Source organism: Pseudophryne corroboree, chromosome 9, assembly GCF_028390025.1.
Source record: "Pseudophryne corroboree isolate aPseCor3 chromosome 9, aPseCor3.hap2, whole genome shotgun sequence".
Lineage (NCBI taxonomy): Eukaryota > Metazoa > Chordata > Amphibia > Anura > Myobatrachidae > Pseudophryne > Pseudophryne corroboree.
In genome coordinates, this window is record NC_086452.1 from 186,379,898 (window position 1) to 186,396,255 (window position 16,358).

At 45.0% G+C, this 16,358-nt stretch overlaps 1 protein-coding gene across 1 annotated transcript in view; it reads right to left on the bottom strand.

Moving 5' to 3' along the window:
* The window catches only part of LOC134957830 (flavin-containing monooxygenase 5-like), a 55,279-nt gene that overhangs the window by 32,983 nt on the left and 5,938 nt on the right, over positions 1 to 16,358 (bottom strand). The window contains exons 2-3 of the mRNA XM_063940030.1: positions 2,958 to 3,109; positions 735 to 923 (exon numbers count right to left, since the gene is read on the bottom strand). Of these exons, the coding sequence (XP_063796100.1) occupies positions 735 to 923; positions 2,958 to 3,089 (321 nt within the window). The 5' untranslated portion in view covers positions 3,090 to 3,109. The remainder of the gene's footprint in view (positions 1 to 734; positions 924 to 2,957; positions 3,110 to 16,358) is intronic.

The window sequence follows — 16,358 nt, forward strand, 5'->3', positions numbered from 1 at the left end:
CCAATGAGTTTATCTATCTATCTATCTATCGCTATAGCTCTGGACCCGAAGAGGTGGATTTTTTTTGGTTAGACCCCATCACTATTTTAATTTGTGTAAGGAAGGGTGTGTGTACTAAGGGCCTAATTCAGACCTGATTGTAGCAGCAAATTTGTTAGCAGATGTGCAAAACCATGTACACTGCAGGGGGAGGGGGGCATATATAACATGTGCAGAGAGAGTTAGATTTGGGTGGGGTGTGTTAAAACTGAAATCTAAATTCTAGTGTAAAAATAAAGCAGCCAGTATTTAGCCTGCACAGAAACAAAATAACCCACCCAAATCTACCTCTCTCTGCACATGTTACATCTGCCACACCTGTAGTGCATATGGTTTTGCCCAACTGCTAACAAATTTGCTGCTACGATCAGGTCTGAATTAGGCCCTAAGTCTGGTTCAGATACATCAATCCAAGTAGGAGCCTATGAAGAACAAGTATACATACTCACAAACATACAGACAGACAGACAGACAGATATACTTTGACATGTAGATAGATTTTCTGACCTCTAAGATGGGTGGCTTGCATGACCCCATGGGTGCCACAAGTCAGATAATGGCCAGTGGTCAGTGATCCAATGATGCGGCCTAGGACACAGATCGGATCACTACCGTAGCCGGAGGCGTCTGCTTGTAATAGAAGGCAGCAGCAGTAGCCACTTCCTCCACATCTGGATTAGCCCCATGGTTATTACCTTAAATTGGATATATTTCATGACTTCAAAATGTTCAGCATATTGACGGAAATACTGTAGCAATTTGGAATTATGCATATAATTCGGGAGGTCATCAGGAATAGGGTAATCACTGTAACACGACATTTCCTTGGACGTATTGATGATGACAGATTGGTAAATACTGGCTCTGCCCTCTTCTGGGACATCCTGCAATAAACAAGATTTAAGTGTCATTTCAGCCTTGGAAGTGATGAGGAAATGTTTCACCTTTATATAATACATAATACCGAAATCTAACTGTATGTGTATCTGATAGGAAGCAAGTTATCAAAATAGCAAACTGCCAGAACACGTACAGTACATACAAGTAGTATTATTTACTGCCTTGGTCACACAGGCCATGCTTTTCACACCCTGGTTGTTTCTTGCACCTGGGTAGTGTAAGAACACTTCTCTGTACTGTATGTGATTTGTTGCATTCTCTGTCCATGTAATCCTGTATGATTCACCAGCTTTATTTTTGCCTAATTTGTGATGCAACAAATATTTTTGTATTTTTGTATTTATCTTAACACCTATCAGTATTAAGATAGGTACATACAGAGCTGTATTTATCATATATGCAAATTAGGCACTTTGGGGTAATTACACCTTGGGAGGACTCTCTGTGCAGCAAGCCACCAGGCCCCACCCATACCTGCTCTTTTAGGTGATGTTTAGAAAGAGCACATACAGTATGCAGAAGATCACCTGTGCCATCTCCCTGGTTATATATCACCCAAAATATGCCATAGGTATGGGGGCTGTGCTCAGCACACAGTGGGGTCTGTACTCTGTGCAGGGTGTGTAGCATGTGGCCCCCCTTTGACCCAGGGGCCATGTACACAAACACTGCACCCATCATAGAAGTGCCACTGTCACTAATCATTAATCATGAGGCAGCATGGAAATGGTTTATGTAGTTTTAAATGATGTTTTCAGTAATAGTTTCATTGGTGTTAGCAGGGGAAGTAGTTAAAATACTGCTAGTCGGGATATCCGCCAGTCACAATGCCGCCATCGGAATACCGGCGACACAGGCTGTTCTCCCTCTGTGGGTGTCTACGACACCCATAGAGGGAGAATAGAACATATGGAGAGCGCAGCGAGCCCGCAAGGAGCTTTCTAGCGCTCGACCCGCTGCCGGCATTCTGGCGGACGGGATTCCACTGTCTGGACCATGACAGCCGGGATTTTGTCCGCCGGCAATTCATACTGAATTAGTAGACCACCAATTCATCATAAAAATAATAAAGAGGTTCAAGTAGAGAGGCATACTGTATGCTAAAGGCTTGAAATGCTCAATTCTGTATCAATCCATATTTATGTAAAGGTCTGCTGTATATCCCAGTTACTTTCCATGATTTTTTCAATTTTTTGCAAAGTTTTAGCTTATTTTATTTAAAACAATGAAAAGTGCAATAATTATAAGAAATGTTCCTTTGCTCTCAGGATACACAGCATTGCACCACTAAAATTAAAACTACACAGCAAAGGACAGGCTAAAGTACCGTATATTGGCCCTCATTCCGAGTTGATCGGTCGCAAGGCGATTTTAGCAGAGTTACACACGCTAAGCCGCCGCCTACTGGGAGTGAATCTTAGCTTCTTAAAATTGCGACCGATGTATTCGCAATATTGCGATTACTAACTACTTAGCAGTTTCAGAGTAGCTCCAGACTTACTCTGCCTGTGCGATCAGTTCAGTGCTTGTCGTTCCTGGTTGACGTCACAAACACTCCCAGCGTTCGCCCAGGCACTCCCACCGTTTCTCCGGCCACTCCTGCGTTTTTTCCGGAAACGGTAGCGTTTTCAGCCACACGCCCCTGAAACGCCGTGTTTCCGCCCAGTAACACCCATTTCCTGTCAATCATATTACGATCGCCGGAGCGAAGAAAAAGCCGTGAGTAAAAATACTTTCTTCATAGTAAAGTTACTTGGCGCAGTCGCAGTGCGAACATTGCGCATGCGTACTAAGCGGATTTTCATTGCGATGCGATGAAAAATACCGAGCGAACAACTCGGAATGAGGGCCATAATCAAATAAAATATGATGGGAACACAAAAACCTCCATGGTTTACGTGATCAGGTGTGAGCTATGTGAAGCCTTTTAAATTGTTGTTTGAATCTAAAGCAGAGATAGCCGAAATCACGCTGCTCTGCAACTTGTACCATATTACATTAACCCCCAAATACTATACCTTAAATCTCCAGAGGCCCCCAATATCTTCAGTCCTTTCAAAGCAAGTGGGCTCCAGACCTTCATCTAGGCAGCATTTAGTGGCAGTTATTCCACTGCAGCCAGCACCAATCACTGCAACTTTCTTAACCATGGTCCCAGAATGGAAAACTGCTAAAAGTAAGCACATCATAATCCACTTATTTTGGTCAGTCATAGTAACATGATGGAAATAATGGAATTACAGAAGAGTAGCCGGGAACTTGGATAAGAGTATAGGTAATCTTAGCTACATGGGGACAGAGAAGGGGCAATTGATGGAGGGAGCAAACAGGTATATTGCCCAAACACAAGAAAGTGACTAAAGACAGACATAAAGGGTAATAGAGTTGTAACTTTAGTCCAATGAAATGTCAATGTGTCAGCCATTCCTAAACCTTACAGAGACAGATGCTTCCTTATTTCTAATTCAATTGATAAATACGTTTATTACCATATGTGCACACTGTAAAATATCTATTTGTTGGGAAGGCAAGTTGTGTCTACTTAATTTGACACATAAAAGCCACATTCTGCACTGCTGCATTTCCGTCAATGACTAGGTAGGAGGAGCTTAAAGCTGATTTTTAAACAGGCTGGAGGAATAGGAACTGAGAGAGTGCGTGCACAGGAAACAGGACAGTGAGACAGAGATAATAGAAAATGTGGAAAAAGAAAGTGACACAGTATTAGTATAAGACAACAGGTATGAATGAAAGGAAAAGAGGGGTAATGCTAAAAGATTAGAATGAACAAAAAGCACAACAAAGTAGGGTGACAGTGTACCCTGGGGCGGCCCTGTTCCCTCTTCATGATGTCATGACTATTGGAATCAATAAGAATCTGAGCGCTGGAGCATGCTAATACAGGTTTCATGGGTAGTGTCAGTGCCACCTCCTAGCCCCTGCAACTTGGGCAGCGGCACCACTTGCATACCCTTAGTTATGGTCCTGGTACAAGATATAAAAATGATAGAGAGGTAGAGGAAGTTAGTGGAGGGTGGGAAGAGGTACATTATAAAGTTGACAGATCTCAGACAAATATAATAAAGCTGTGATGCTGACAGGGGGGAAATTGTTAGAGAATATAGAACACAGGACAAGAGTATATTCTGATTTAGCTGCACCAGAGTATAACCATTTTGTTAATGTCCCTTCTAGTAATTATTCACAGGAATAGAGTTCAGAATCATATTCTTTTCTCCTATCCCTGTACTGTATATTAAGCCCTAGCCTGGCACGGACGTATTTCATCTGATGTGATGGTATGAGCTCACCGGTGGCTGCTGGAAGATAATCCTCTGGCAGCCACCAGGCTCAGGAGGCACAGTGTTGGCCCAACGGCTCTCTCTGATCCCTTCAGTCCCTCCTCCCTACTCAGCCACAGTGAGAAGGGAGATCCTAACAGCAGTTTATTTGGCTCCAAGTTGGATTAAGATGCAGATTAAGGGCTACATGTGTATGAGGCTGACAATTATCAAAGGCCTAACCATGGAGGTCATTCTGAGTTGTTCGCTCGCAAGGCGATTTTAGCAGAGTTGCTCACGCTAAGCCGCCGCCTACTGGGAGTGAATCTTAGCATCTTAAAATTGCGAACGAAGTAATCGCAATATTGCGATTACACACCTCGTAGCAGTTTCTGAGTAGCTTCAGACTTACTCGGCATCTGCGATCAGTTCAGTGCTTGTCGTTCCTGGTTTGACGTCACAAACACACCCAGCGTTCGCCCAGACACTCCTCCGTTTCTCCGGCCACTCCTGCGTTTTTTCCGGAAACGGTAGCGTTTTTTCCCACACGCCCATAAAACGGCCTGTTTCCGCCCAGTAACACCCATTTCCTGTCAATCACATTACAATCGCCAGAACGATGAAAAAGCCGTGAGTAAAATTACTAAGTGCATAGCAAATTTACTTGGCGCAGTCACAGTGCGGACATTGCGCATGCGCATTAAGCGGAAAATCGCTGCGATGCGAAGATTTTTACCGAGCGAACAACTCGGAATGAGGGCCCATGAAAAAAGTAGAAAAGTTGCAACGTTTTGTGAGGAAAATAGAAATACAGTTTTAATGCTTAAGATTTATGGCCATTTGTGTGGCTAGCTTGGTGGCAGGTCATCATCATTCTGTTATGATAATAGGCCTACTTTTTTGTGGAGGTCTGCCGCATTGTTTTTCTTATTGGCAGATGCCTACAACCATGACGGATGTGAACAAGGTCAGGCCACACGTTGACTCCAAACCAGAGTAGGTTTTATTGAATATAACCGGATACAGGTGATAGAAGATAAACAGCAGTCAATATGACAAGGTATCAATCTCTGCTGGGCTAAGAACTGTACAGTCATACAGCACTTTCATGCTCAAATAACACAGTGACAGGCTTGGGTATATGCAGACCCTTTTACAGCCAAGTAAACAACATGCACCTGTAGTCGAAAACCCTCCCTCCCCCCACCATGACCCTCACTTAGAGATGTCTCTGGTTATACAGTAAGTTCAAAATATCTTAAATGTTCTCGAAATTCCTACAACAAAGCATAATATATGCATCAAGCAATAACAGTTAGAAAACATCATTAATCCTCACTTTTCAGTCCAGTTTTTTTCTCTCCATGAAATGCACTCATTACTTGTGATGTACAGTAAGTCCATTAGTGAATATATTGGCAATATTTTGCTCACTAATGATATACTGTAGTTCACAGTAATTAACTCGTTCTCAAACATATCTCTTGTGAAATGATGTTCAATAGCAATGTGCTTTGATCTGCCATGGTGATTTGTACTAGAGAGCTTCTTTAGGGTTTAAAACTTTTAGTTCAGTTAAGGTACTATTGATCCAAAGTGCCTCTTTTGCTGCTTCAGTCATGGCCATATATTCCGCTTCTGTTGAATATAAAGCAACCATTGGTAGTTTCTTACTTGACCAGCTTATTGATGTGCATGCTATTTCATCTAGACAGCAAGTATTTTACCATTATTTATCACCAGTTATTTATATTGTGCACACATATTCCGGCCATATTTGGCCATCACATCAGTCTCTGCCCCAGTGGAGCTTACAATCTATATTGCCTACTACGTGTACAGTACACACTCTCGCATTCACGCAGGGGTTAGTTGTTTTGGGAGCCAATTAACCTACCAATATATTTTTGGATTGTGGGAGAAAGCCAGAGTACCCAGAGGAAACCACAGGGAGACTATAGAAACTCCACACAGTTAGGGCCATAGTGGGAATAGAATCCATGACCTTAGTGCTGTGAGTATAAGAATGTCTATTGTCTTTATCTGCTCCCTAATTTGCATCAGAGAATATTTCAAGTTTGAAAGATTAATTTTTGAAAATATAACTTTTAATGAGCTTGTACCTTTAAGGTATCTGAAGATAATCTTATTTCAGATTATGCAGTTGGCAACATGTTTCTAGATAGTTTTGTACTTGTCTTTACAGGAGTATACACTGAGTTTGCATCTACAATACCACATTTCAGCAGTACATGTTCAATATAATTTTACTGATCTATACTGATAGTTCCAGATTGTAGATTTATTCTTATACCCAACAGGTGACTTTCAGAACCTAGGACTTTCAATTTAAATTGCTTTGAAGGCTCCATTAAGATTTCTTCAGCTACTGTAGTTCCCATTAAGATATTCTGTATCAAACTGTAGTTAGTATAATAGTATGTCATATAAGGGGTAATTCCGAGTTGATCGCTAGCTGCTGTTGTTCGCTGCATAGCGATCAGTGAAAAAAATGGCTAATCTGCGCATGCGTATGCACCGCAATGCGCACGCGCGTCGTACGGGTACGAAGTCCATTGTGGTTTTGCACTGGTTCTAGCGACGATTCCAATCGCACAGCCGAACGCAAGGAGATTGACAGGAAGAGGGTGTTTATGGGTGTCAACTGACCGTTTTCTGGAAGTGTTTGGAAAAGCGCAGGCGGGGCCGGGCATTTGCTGGGCGGGTATCTGACGTCATTACCGTGTCACTTGTCGCAGCAATCATCGCACAGGATAAGTAACTACAGGGCTGGTCTTGTTTTGCACAAAATGTGTTTGCAAGTGTTCGGCTGCACAGGCGTTCGCACTCCTGCAAAGCGAAAATACACTCCCCCCTGGGTTGTGACTATGCGTTTGCACGGCTGCTAAAAACTGTTAGCGAGCGATCAACTCGGAATGACCCCCATAGTGCAGATGTAGCAATTATTAAATGTAGGGTAATGTACCTTGTGACTGCCACTTCACTATAGTCAATTGCAGACCTTTGGTAAAATCACTTTGCATCAAGGCAAGCCTTGTAATGGACAATTAATCAGCTTGTATTTCGCTTTTCACAGAAAATCCATTATTATTTTTTGGTGGTCTGGTCTATTCACAAAAGTACAAGTCACATTTTCATTTAAAGATGCAATTTCTTTATTTATAGCAGACTTCCATTTGGCCAACTCATTACTCAATTTTGTAAAACTTTGCAGTTCTGAGAATGCAATATTGACAAATTCCTCTATAAACATATTTGGGGGTTTCCCTTTGTTATGTCTTGTTGAAGTCCTTGTGTGCAATTGGCTTCAAGGTTTAAAGTCTCTTAGTTAGAAGTAATGGTATTTACAGATATTCAAGCACAAAGGAGGATTGGTCCGCTGGGACGCCAAGTCACTTTCCCCTTGGCCTGCTTAGAAATGTCAACCTTCCCTCCCTCCCTCTCCATGTCCTGCGGCCAGACACCAGGCTACATGACAGCCAGCGCTGTCTTAGTTTATCACACTGGCCATGCTGGCTGAAGCGAAGGAGGGGGTGGGTCCATCTGGAGTTCAGTGCAGCGTGGCTGGTTCCCCAGACCACCCACCATGCTGAGATGCCCCCCGGCCACTGAAAGCTGTATTGCTTGACGCCCGCTACATACATAAGCTAGCAGTGCACCCTGACACATGGGGTAAGGCATGGGGCAGAGAGACTGAGCCTCAGACATTGGTTCCTGTGCCTCCCTGCATCCTCTTGTATGCACAGGCTCTGCTCCTATATATATATATATATATATATATATATATATATATATATAAAATATATTTTAAAAGGTTGTTTTTGGGGAGCGCTCTAATTGAACTGTATATCAGTGTTCCCGCTATTGCATTCAAAAGCAAGTAACTCTTTTAAGAGTGATGAGGGTGAACTAATAACACCTTATCACTGTTTTCATAAGTATACCCAATAGATTTTGACTTATATTTTGCTTAAAAATTTAATAAGACATAATTAAAACAAATATTAAGAAAAAATATTTTTCACAAGCATTATAGGACACCAAATAGCTGTCAACAACAACCAGAAAAGTCTTTTTGCACATTCACTTATGTTTTTTAATAATGATAAAGCTTTCCACATACGAGTTTCGTCTGTAGCGACTTCTTCAGGGGTGTTGAATTTCAAAACAAATGGATTTTCATAATTTGATGCTAGAAATGGTCCTCATGACCAGACAATAAATGGTTAATTGGTTGCACAATTGGCAAATGCAGATAGCTGTGCTAAAGATTTATACAATGTTCTTTACTAAATTCTCCAGCTTAGGTGACTCTAAGTGACCTGATTTCATATCAACAGGACTCTGAAGGTAAAAACTTTTTTTCAGAAGTTTTTCAGAATGGTCTTTTCAGCATGACACACTCAAAGTTCTCTAGTAGTTTTTCAAAAAGGTCCAGCAGCGCTCAATCACCTTTGCACAGTCTGGAGTTCAAATGAAACCAGTTTCACTTGACATTGACAACATTAGCTTTCCCTCTTATGCAGTAGCAGGGACAGGCAGCCAGAATGCGAGCAGGACAGTATGCAGTGCAAACAGAGACACAGGAGTATCAGGTTTCATGAACTACCTATGGAGCTTTCCAACAAGGGGAGAGATAGGAGGGTGGAGAGAGCTGTAAGCTCCTACTGCCTGCCTGGGTGTCTGGGTTCTGTGTAACCTGTTATCTAATGATGGCCTACAGAGAGACCTTCTGAGTCCTGTCCCAATGTGTAAGTAGTTCAGAGGCTGCTTCTATTCTTGCATTTGACAAGATAAATTATAGATTTTATTTTGCTGTGTGTATTTTAAAGTTGTGTTGATTCAACACAGGTGACACAAATCATATTTTAAAAGGCAAGTCCAGGTAGAAAGAATTTGTCCCTCCAGGAATGGGTCATGTTGGAAGGTATGCACAACCTAATATACCTACGCCCCCCCCTTCCACCGGGTCCCCCCGTCTTAAGTGCCTCAGGCACCCCCAAGGCTTAATCCATCCCTCAATGGAGAATTGCAATAAAATCCCTTGAATCCGGGACACTTATGATTTACACTAGACATCTGAAATGTAGTCTGCTCCCTTAGGCTCCACAACTCAACAGACCCCACCCCATCAGAGCTGCTTCCAGAAATTTCCCAGCTAGTTTTCTATCCCAATCTGCCCCCGTTCAAGCATTACACATTTCTCTTTGGCTTGTGAAATATGACATCTTCGGATTTAACAAGTTTTATATCAATTTGTTAGTTCAGGTTTGGGATAGGGCTCCAACGAGCGGATAACAGCTGGGGAGGATGCGATTACAGGAGGTTGAAAGCGAGGAGATCAAATGTAATTCTTACTCAAGAAACTACCAGGTCCGTGTAGAGGAGAGAGCCGCTGCTGCCGGCTGAGTTTCAGGGAGGGGGGAGAGCCACTGCTGCCGCTGGCTGGGTCCTGGGGAGGGAAGAGAGGCGCTGCTGCTGCCGCCGGTTGGGTCTCAGATCTGCACATGCACAGTCAAGTGGTGCTTGACTGCTCATGTGCAAACCCTCAGCTACTAAGGACTGAATCAGATGCAGTCCATAAAAGCCAGTGTTTGCGCATGCTCAGTCAAGCCACTGCTTGACTGCGCATGTGCCTATTGCTACCAGGCGATTGCATCACGGTCTGGCAGTCCTAGAGGGAGGAGACACCTTCCAACGGGACTGCCTGTACTGGAGTTGCTGGCACGTAGGACTTCTAGTAGAAGTCATCATTGCCAGTCACTGTGTAGCCAGTGCAGTCACAGACTGCAACTGGCTCACTCCCTGTAGTAGCGGATTTTACCGAGGGGTTGCAGTTCTGCAGCCCAAAGCGAAAATCTGCCACTGGTGGAAGACAATATACTGCAAGAGTGGACAAGTTCTGCATTAGGTAAAATACCGAAATGAGAAAGTCTTTAACACTGGAACTGCAAACAGACTGAATACTGAAATGAGAGAGTCCTGAACATTTGAACTGCAAAAGACTGGATGCTGAAATGTAAGAGTCTTGAAAACCGGAACTGCAAAAGACTGGATAATAGGTACTGGAAACTCTGGACTGTTGAAGACTGGATGAAGTGAGTAGGAACCTTGGAATGTTGCAGCTAGAAGTAGTCAGACGGATGTGGTATGGAAGGTAGATAGTAACTAGGTCGACAGTGTCTAGGTCAACCACTATTGGTCGACAGTAACTAGGTCAACAGGGTCTCTAGGCCAACATGGTCTAGGTCAAAAGGTCGACATGAGTTTTCTATGTTTTTTTGGTGTCGTTTTCTCCATACAGTGACCGGGAACCCCAATTAGTGCACTGTGTACCCTCGCATGGCTCGCTTCACTCGCCATGCTCCGGGCAAGGTGCCTCGCTCTGCTACCGCTTTGCTCGCCACAGATTACCGTTCCAATCGTAGTCCATGTTGATCGTTAAGTATGAAAAGGTTCATAAAAAGAAAAAAATCGTGAAAAACTAATGTCGACCTTTTGACTTGTCGACCTAGAACATGTCCACCTAGTTACTGTCGACCAATAATGGTCGACCTAGATAGTGTCGACCTAGTTACTGTCGACCTAGAGACCGGATCCCAAGTGAGACTAGAAGTTCTGCAAATGCTGTTGCTTGAAGAAGTGAAACTGGAAATCCTGAAATGCTGTGACTTAAGTAAATGAGATTAGAAATCCTGAAATGCTGTGACTTGAAGATAAAAACTGGAAATCGTAAACTGTGAAAATTAACTACTTGGTAATCTTGACTGAAGAACTCGTGGGTAAGTCCCCGGACCCTGACAAAATTCTATGGACCTGATTCACAGATGGACGCAGATCACTGCACACGCAGCTATTTGGCCCACCACACCATCCCTTCTTGACGTTTTTGTATGTTCTCATACCCTAAATTTTCCAATTACCTATGGCCCATAGTTTGACTAGAGCAGCAGCCACACTGTTCAGTATCTAAGTGATCGGGTATCAGTAGCTATTATTGTGTATTTCTTAACGTGTATAGTTTTTCTTCTCAAGTATACTGATGGTGATTTGGTTAGTTCCAAGGTCTGGTACAAATAAAACGTCTTCAATATCTCTGACCAGGGCAGATGAAAGGTGGGGATGAGGGGGGCAATTATCTGATTCCAAGTACACCCCACCCTCCCCATTTCACCATAACCTGTCCTGTTTTACGATCACTATCCCATTGTCCCACCAGCAAACTGCAGTGTCCTGTGGTGGTGGGATTTGGGAGGCCTCCTCTCACTCGTTGCTTTGCTTAGCAGAGCAGCGGTGAATAGAAGTTGTGCACACAGCATATATTCCATGGAGAGAGGGAGTAGGGGGATGGTCAGCGCCATCTTAACAGCAGTGTAGGCCCCTGGGCAAAGCAATGCACTGGGGCCCCTACCCATCCTCCAGTGGTAGAGGTGGGTGTGCGGTCAGCAGAAGCCTTGATGTCCCGTGGGCGGTAGGGGGATGTTCTATCTTCCGCTCAGCATGTAGGACCTGGAGCAGTCATTTCTGCTAAATACTCCTTTACTCCACAGATGGTGGAAGATGGGGCGGGAGGCAGAACACTAAACTGTAGAAGGGGGCATTGGGCTGAATGAAGGGGCCCCAGTACATGACTTCCAGGGTGGTAGGGGTGTTTAATACACAGGAGATGGGTCTTTAGTGAAGTGGGTTTAATATTCATAATTTTCCAGTGGGAGGGCAGCTTGCTTGACTGCAGATATCTCCAGTTCCTGGAAAATAGATTTCAAATGAAAGAGTTCCACCTTTCAGGAGGTACCAGGGTTTTTGGGATCAGAGTTCAGTAGCCAGAGCAATCCACCGACGAAAACCTAAAACTGCATACCAGGTGTGTGCTGGAAGGCTGATATCTCTGGTTCTGGGAATAGTAGAGACAAGCTGCCAGGGTCCACCAAAAGGGGAGAGTCCCAGGTTTTTGAGTATATGCTCAGAGAAACTCTAAGTCAGACAGAACCTGAGATATCTGTCTGGGAATAGCAATTAACAGACTTGGATGGGGACCACTGATTTAAAATCGGATATCTTCAGTTCCTCAGGGGCGATTTTCAACAATCTGGTACTCCTGGAAAAAGGAGACCCATAGCTATCAGCCTAGGCCCCTTATACTCCTGAGGCCCTTGGGCAACTGCACATTGAGCACAAAAGATGGCCTTGGGCATGGCCAGCAACTCCCAGAGTGCTGAAAAACAGGGGTCATGGCTCGCGATTGTGGCATTTCCCACAAAGCCACACCCCCTGACACAAGGACACCCCTCCTTTGTGGAGCACAGCAGGGACCTGATTTCTAGTTGAAAGAAGTTGGGAGGTATGTGTTGGGTGTTACGGTGACTGTGGGTACAGTGGTGATGGAGCCATAGCTGGCACCAAACCTGTACCAACTGTAATTCCACAACTGCTTGTAATACAATAACAGAGCAAACGTATTGAACCTGAAACATGGCAGATCCCTGCGCATGCACACAAGTGCCGAGCTCCTATGGCAGAAGAGTAGACTACTCCCTCACATCATGGCATGGGCCTGGCAATTTAATGTCCTGCCCCAAATGACACCCACCACTACTTTCCTATTTGTAACATGTAAAATCACCTGTACTGCTGAGGGAGTCCAAGTACTGTAGAAGAACAGATTCTATCACTTCAGCTATGTGTGAGTACTTCAAACTTTAGTGAGTGAAGCTCTAAATCAGGGAAAAGGGAGTTAATTATTATTTCTCTTACGTCCTAGAGGATGCTGGGGACTCCGTAAGGACCATGGGGTATAGACGGGCTCCGCAGGAGATAGGGCACCTAAAAAGAACTTTGACTATGGGTGTGCACTGGCTCCTCCCTCTATGCCCCTCCTCCAGACCTCAGTTAGATCTTGTGCCCAGAGGAGAATGGGTGCACTGCAGAGAGCTCTCCAGAGTTTTCTGTGGAAAAAGAATTTTGTTAGGTTTTTTATTTTCAGGGAGTCCTGTTGGCAACAGGCTCCCTGCATCGTGGGACCGAGGAGAGAGAAGCAGAGCTGGCTTGTCAAGTTGGGCTCTGTTTCTAAGGCTACTGGACACCATTAGCTCCAGAGGGAGTCGGAACACAGGTCTCACCTGGGGTTCGTCCCGTTACCGCGCCGCCGTCCTCCTCACAGATGCCGAAGATAGAAGCCGGGTGAGTATGAGAAGTCAGAAGACATCATAGGCGGCAGAAGACATCAGATCTTCATGAGGTAAGGTGCGCAGCGGTAAGCTGCGCGCCATTGCTCCCATTCACACACACAGAGCAGCACTGAAGGGTGCAGGGCGCAGGGGGGGGCGCCCTGGGCAGCAATAAATCTCACATTTGGGCACTGACAAGGTAGATTAGGCTGCTGGGCAGTAATTCTACGATCCCCCGCCATTTTCTAAAAAAAAAAATCACCGGGACCGAAGCCCGCCGTCGGGTGGGCGGAGCTTGATCCCCAGCACTAACCAGCGCCATTTTCTCCACAGAAGCTGCATGAGTAAAACGCTGGCTCCCTGGTCTCTCCCCTGCTGAACATTCAGGCTGGAAAAAAGAGGAGGGGGGCATTTTGAGCGCAATGAGTGGGAATCTGGTCATTTTATATATATATATATATATATATATAAAAGCGCTATCTGGTCATATTTTTCCAGTGTTATTAAGCGCTGGGTGTGTGCTGGCATACTCTCTCTCTGTCTCTCCTAAGGGCCTGGTGGGGGTTTTGTCCCCTTATAGGTTAATCCCTGTGTGTGTGTGGGGTGTCGGTACGTGGTGTCGACATGTCTGAAGCGGAAGGCTTTTCCAAGGAGGAGCTGGAGCAAATGAGTGGTGTGTCCCCGTCGGTTGTGCAGACTCCAGATAGGATGGACATGTGGCATATGTTGAATGCAAGTGTGGCATCTTTACATAAAAAGCTTGATAAGGCTGATTTAGGGGGGACATCAGGGGGTCAATCCTCAGATAGGACCGACTCACAGGGCCCGTCGGGGTCTCAAAAGCGTCCCTTAACACAAGACACTACTACCGACACGGATTCTGATTCCAGTGTCGACTATGACGAAGTAAAATTGCACCCTAGGGTGACTAAAACCATTCAGTGTATGATTGTGGCAATAAGGGATGTGTTGCAGATTGTGGATGAACCCTCTGTCCCTGACACAAGGGTACACATGTTTAAGGAAAAGAAACAGATTATTAACTTTCCCACATCTCATGAATTAAATGAATTCTTTGGAAAAGCTTGGGAGACTCCGGATAAGAGACCGCAGATCCCCAAAATAATTTATATGGCATACCCTTTCCCTAAGCAGGACAGGGAGATTTGGGAATCACCCCCCACTGTGGACAAAGCCCTGACGCGCTTGTCCAAGAAAGTGGCGCTACCGTCTCCTGACACAGCAGCCCTTAAGGACCCTGCAGATCGCAGGCAAGAAACTACTTTAAAGTGTATTTATTCCCATACGGGTGCTGTGCTAAGACCGACAATTGCGTCGGCATGGGTGTGTAGCGTAATTGCAGCTTGGACAGATGAGCTGACAGATCAATTTGATAATATGGATTAGGATACTATATTCCTAACTCTAGCCCATATTAAAGACGCAGTCTTATTTATGAGGGATGCTCAAAGGGACATTGGATTGCTAGCTTCTAGGGCCAATGCCATGTCTGTCTCAGCGAGAAGAGCCTTATGGACTCGCCAATGGACGGGTGATGCGGATTCTAAGAAACATATGGATGTACTACCCTACAAGGGTGATGTATTGTTTGGGGATGGGCTGACGGACCTGGTTTCCACAGCCACAGCAGGTAAATCAAATTTTTTACCTTATATACCCCAACAGCAAAAGAAAGTAACACCCTATCAAATGCAGTCCTTTTGGTCGCACAAGTCCAAAAGAGGTCGGGGATCCTCTTTCCTCGCCAGAGGTAAGGGCAGAGGCAAGAGAGCACCTGCTTCGGCAGGTGCCCAGGAACCAAAGTCCTCCCCGGCTGCTCCAAAACCCACAGCATGACGCTGGGGCTCCCCTGAGGGAGTCCGCACCGGTGGGGGCACGTCTTCGACTTTTCAGTCAGGCCTGGGTCAGTTCGGACCTGAATCCCTGGGTGTTGGAAATAGTTTCCCAGGGTTACAAATTGGAATTCGAGGAGGTGCCCCCGCACCGATTTTTCAAATCGGCCCTACCAGCTTCCACATCGGAAAGGGATGTAGTGTTAGCTGCAATTCAAACGCTGTGTATACAGCAAGTGATAATCAAGGTTCCCCTGCACCAGCAGGGAAGAGGTTACTATTCAACCCTATTTGTGGTCCCGAAACCGGACGGTTCGGTCAGACCTATTTTGAATCTGAAATCCCTAAACCTGTACATAAGAAGATTCAAATTCAAAATGGAATCTCTCAGAGCGATAATAGCCAACATGGAGGAGGGGGAGTTTATGGTGTCTCTGGACATAAAGGATGCGTACCTTCATGTCCCCATATATGCCCCCCATCAGGAATACCTGAGATTCGCTGTATAGGATTGTCATTACCAATTTTCAGACGTTGCCGTTTGGACTCTCCACGGCCCCGAGGATTTTCACCAAGATAATGGCGGAAATGATGGTGGTCCTGCGCAAACATGGAGTCACAATTATCCTATACTTGGACGATCTCCTGATAAAAGCGAGATCAAGGGAGAAATTGCTGAACAGTGTGGCGCTCTCGTTGAGAGTGCTCCAGCAACACGGTTGGATTCTAAATCTACCGAAGTCACAGTTGATTCCGACAACTCGACTACCGTTCCTAGGTATGATACTGGATACGGAACAAATGAAGGTCTTCCTCCCAATAGAGAAAGCCCAAGACATACAGAACATGGTCAGAGACCTGCTAAAACCGAAAAGGGTGTCAGTTCACCAATGCACTCGAGTTCTGGGGAAAATGGTGGCGGCCTACGAGGCCATTCCCTTCGGCAGGTTCCATGCAAGGACTTTTCAATGGGACCTTCTGGACAAGTGGTCCGGGTCCCATCTGCACTTACATCGGAAAATAACCCTGTCCCCAGGGACCAGAGTGTCCCTCCTGTGGTGGTTGCAAAGTGCTCACCTCCTGGAGGGTCGCAGGTT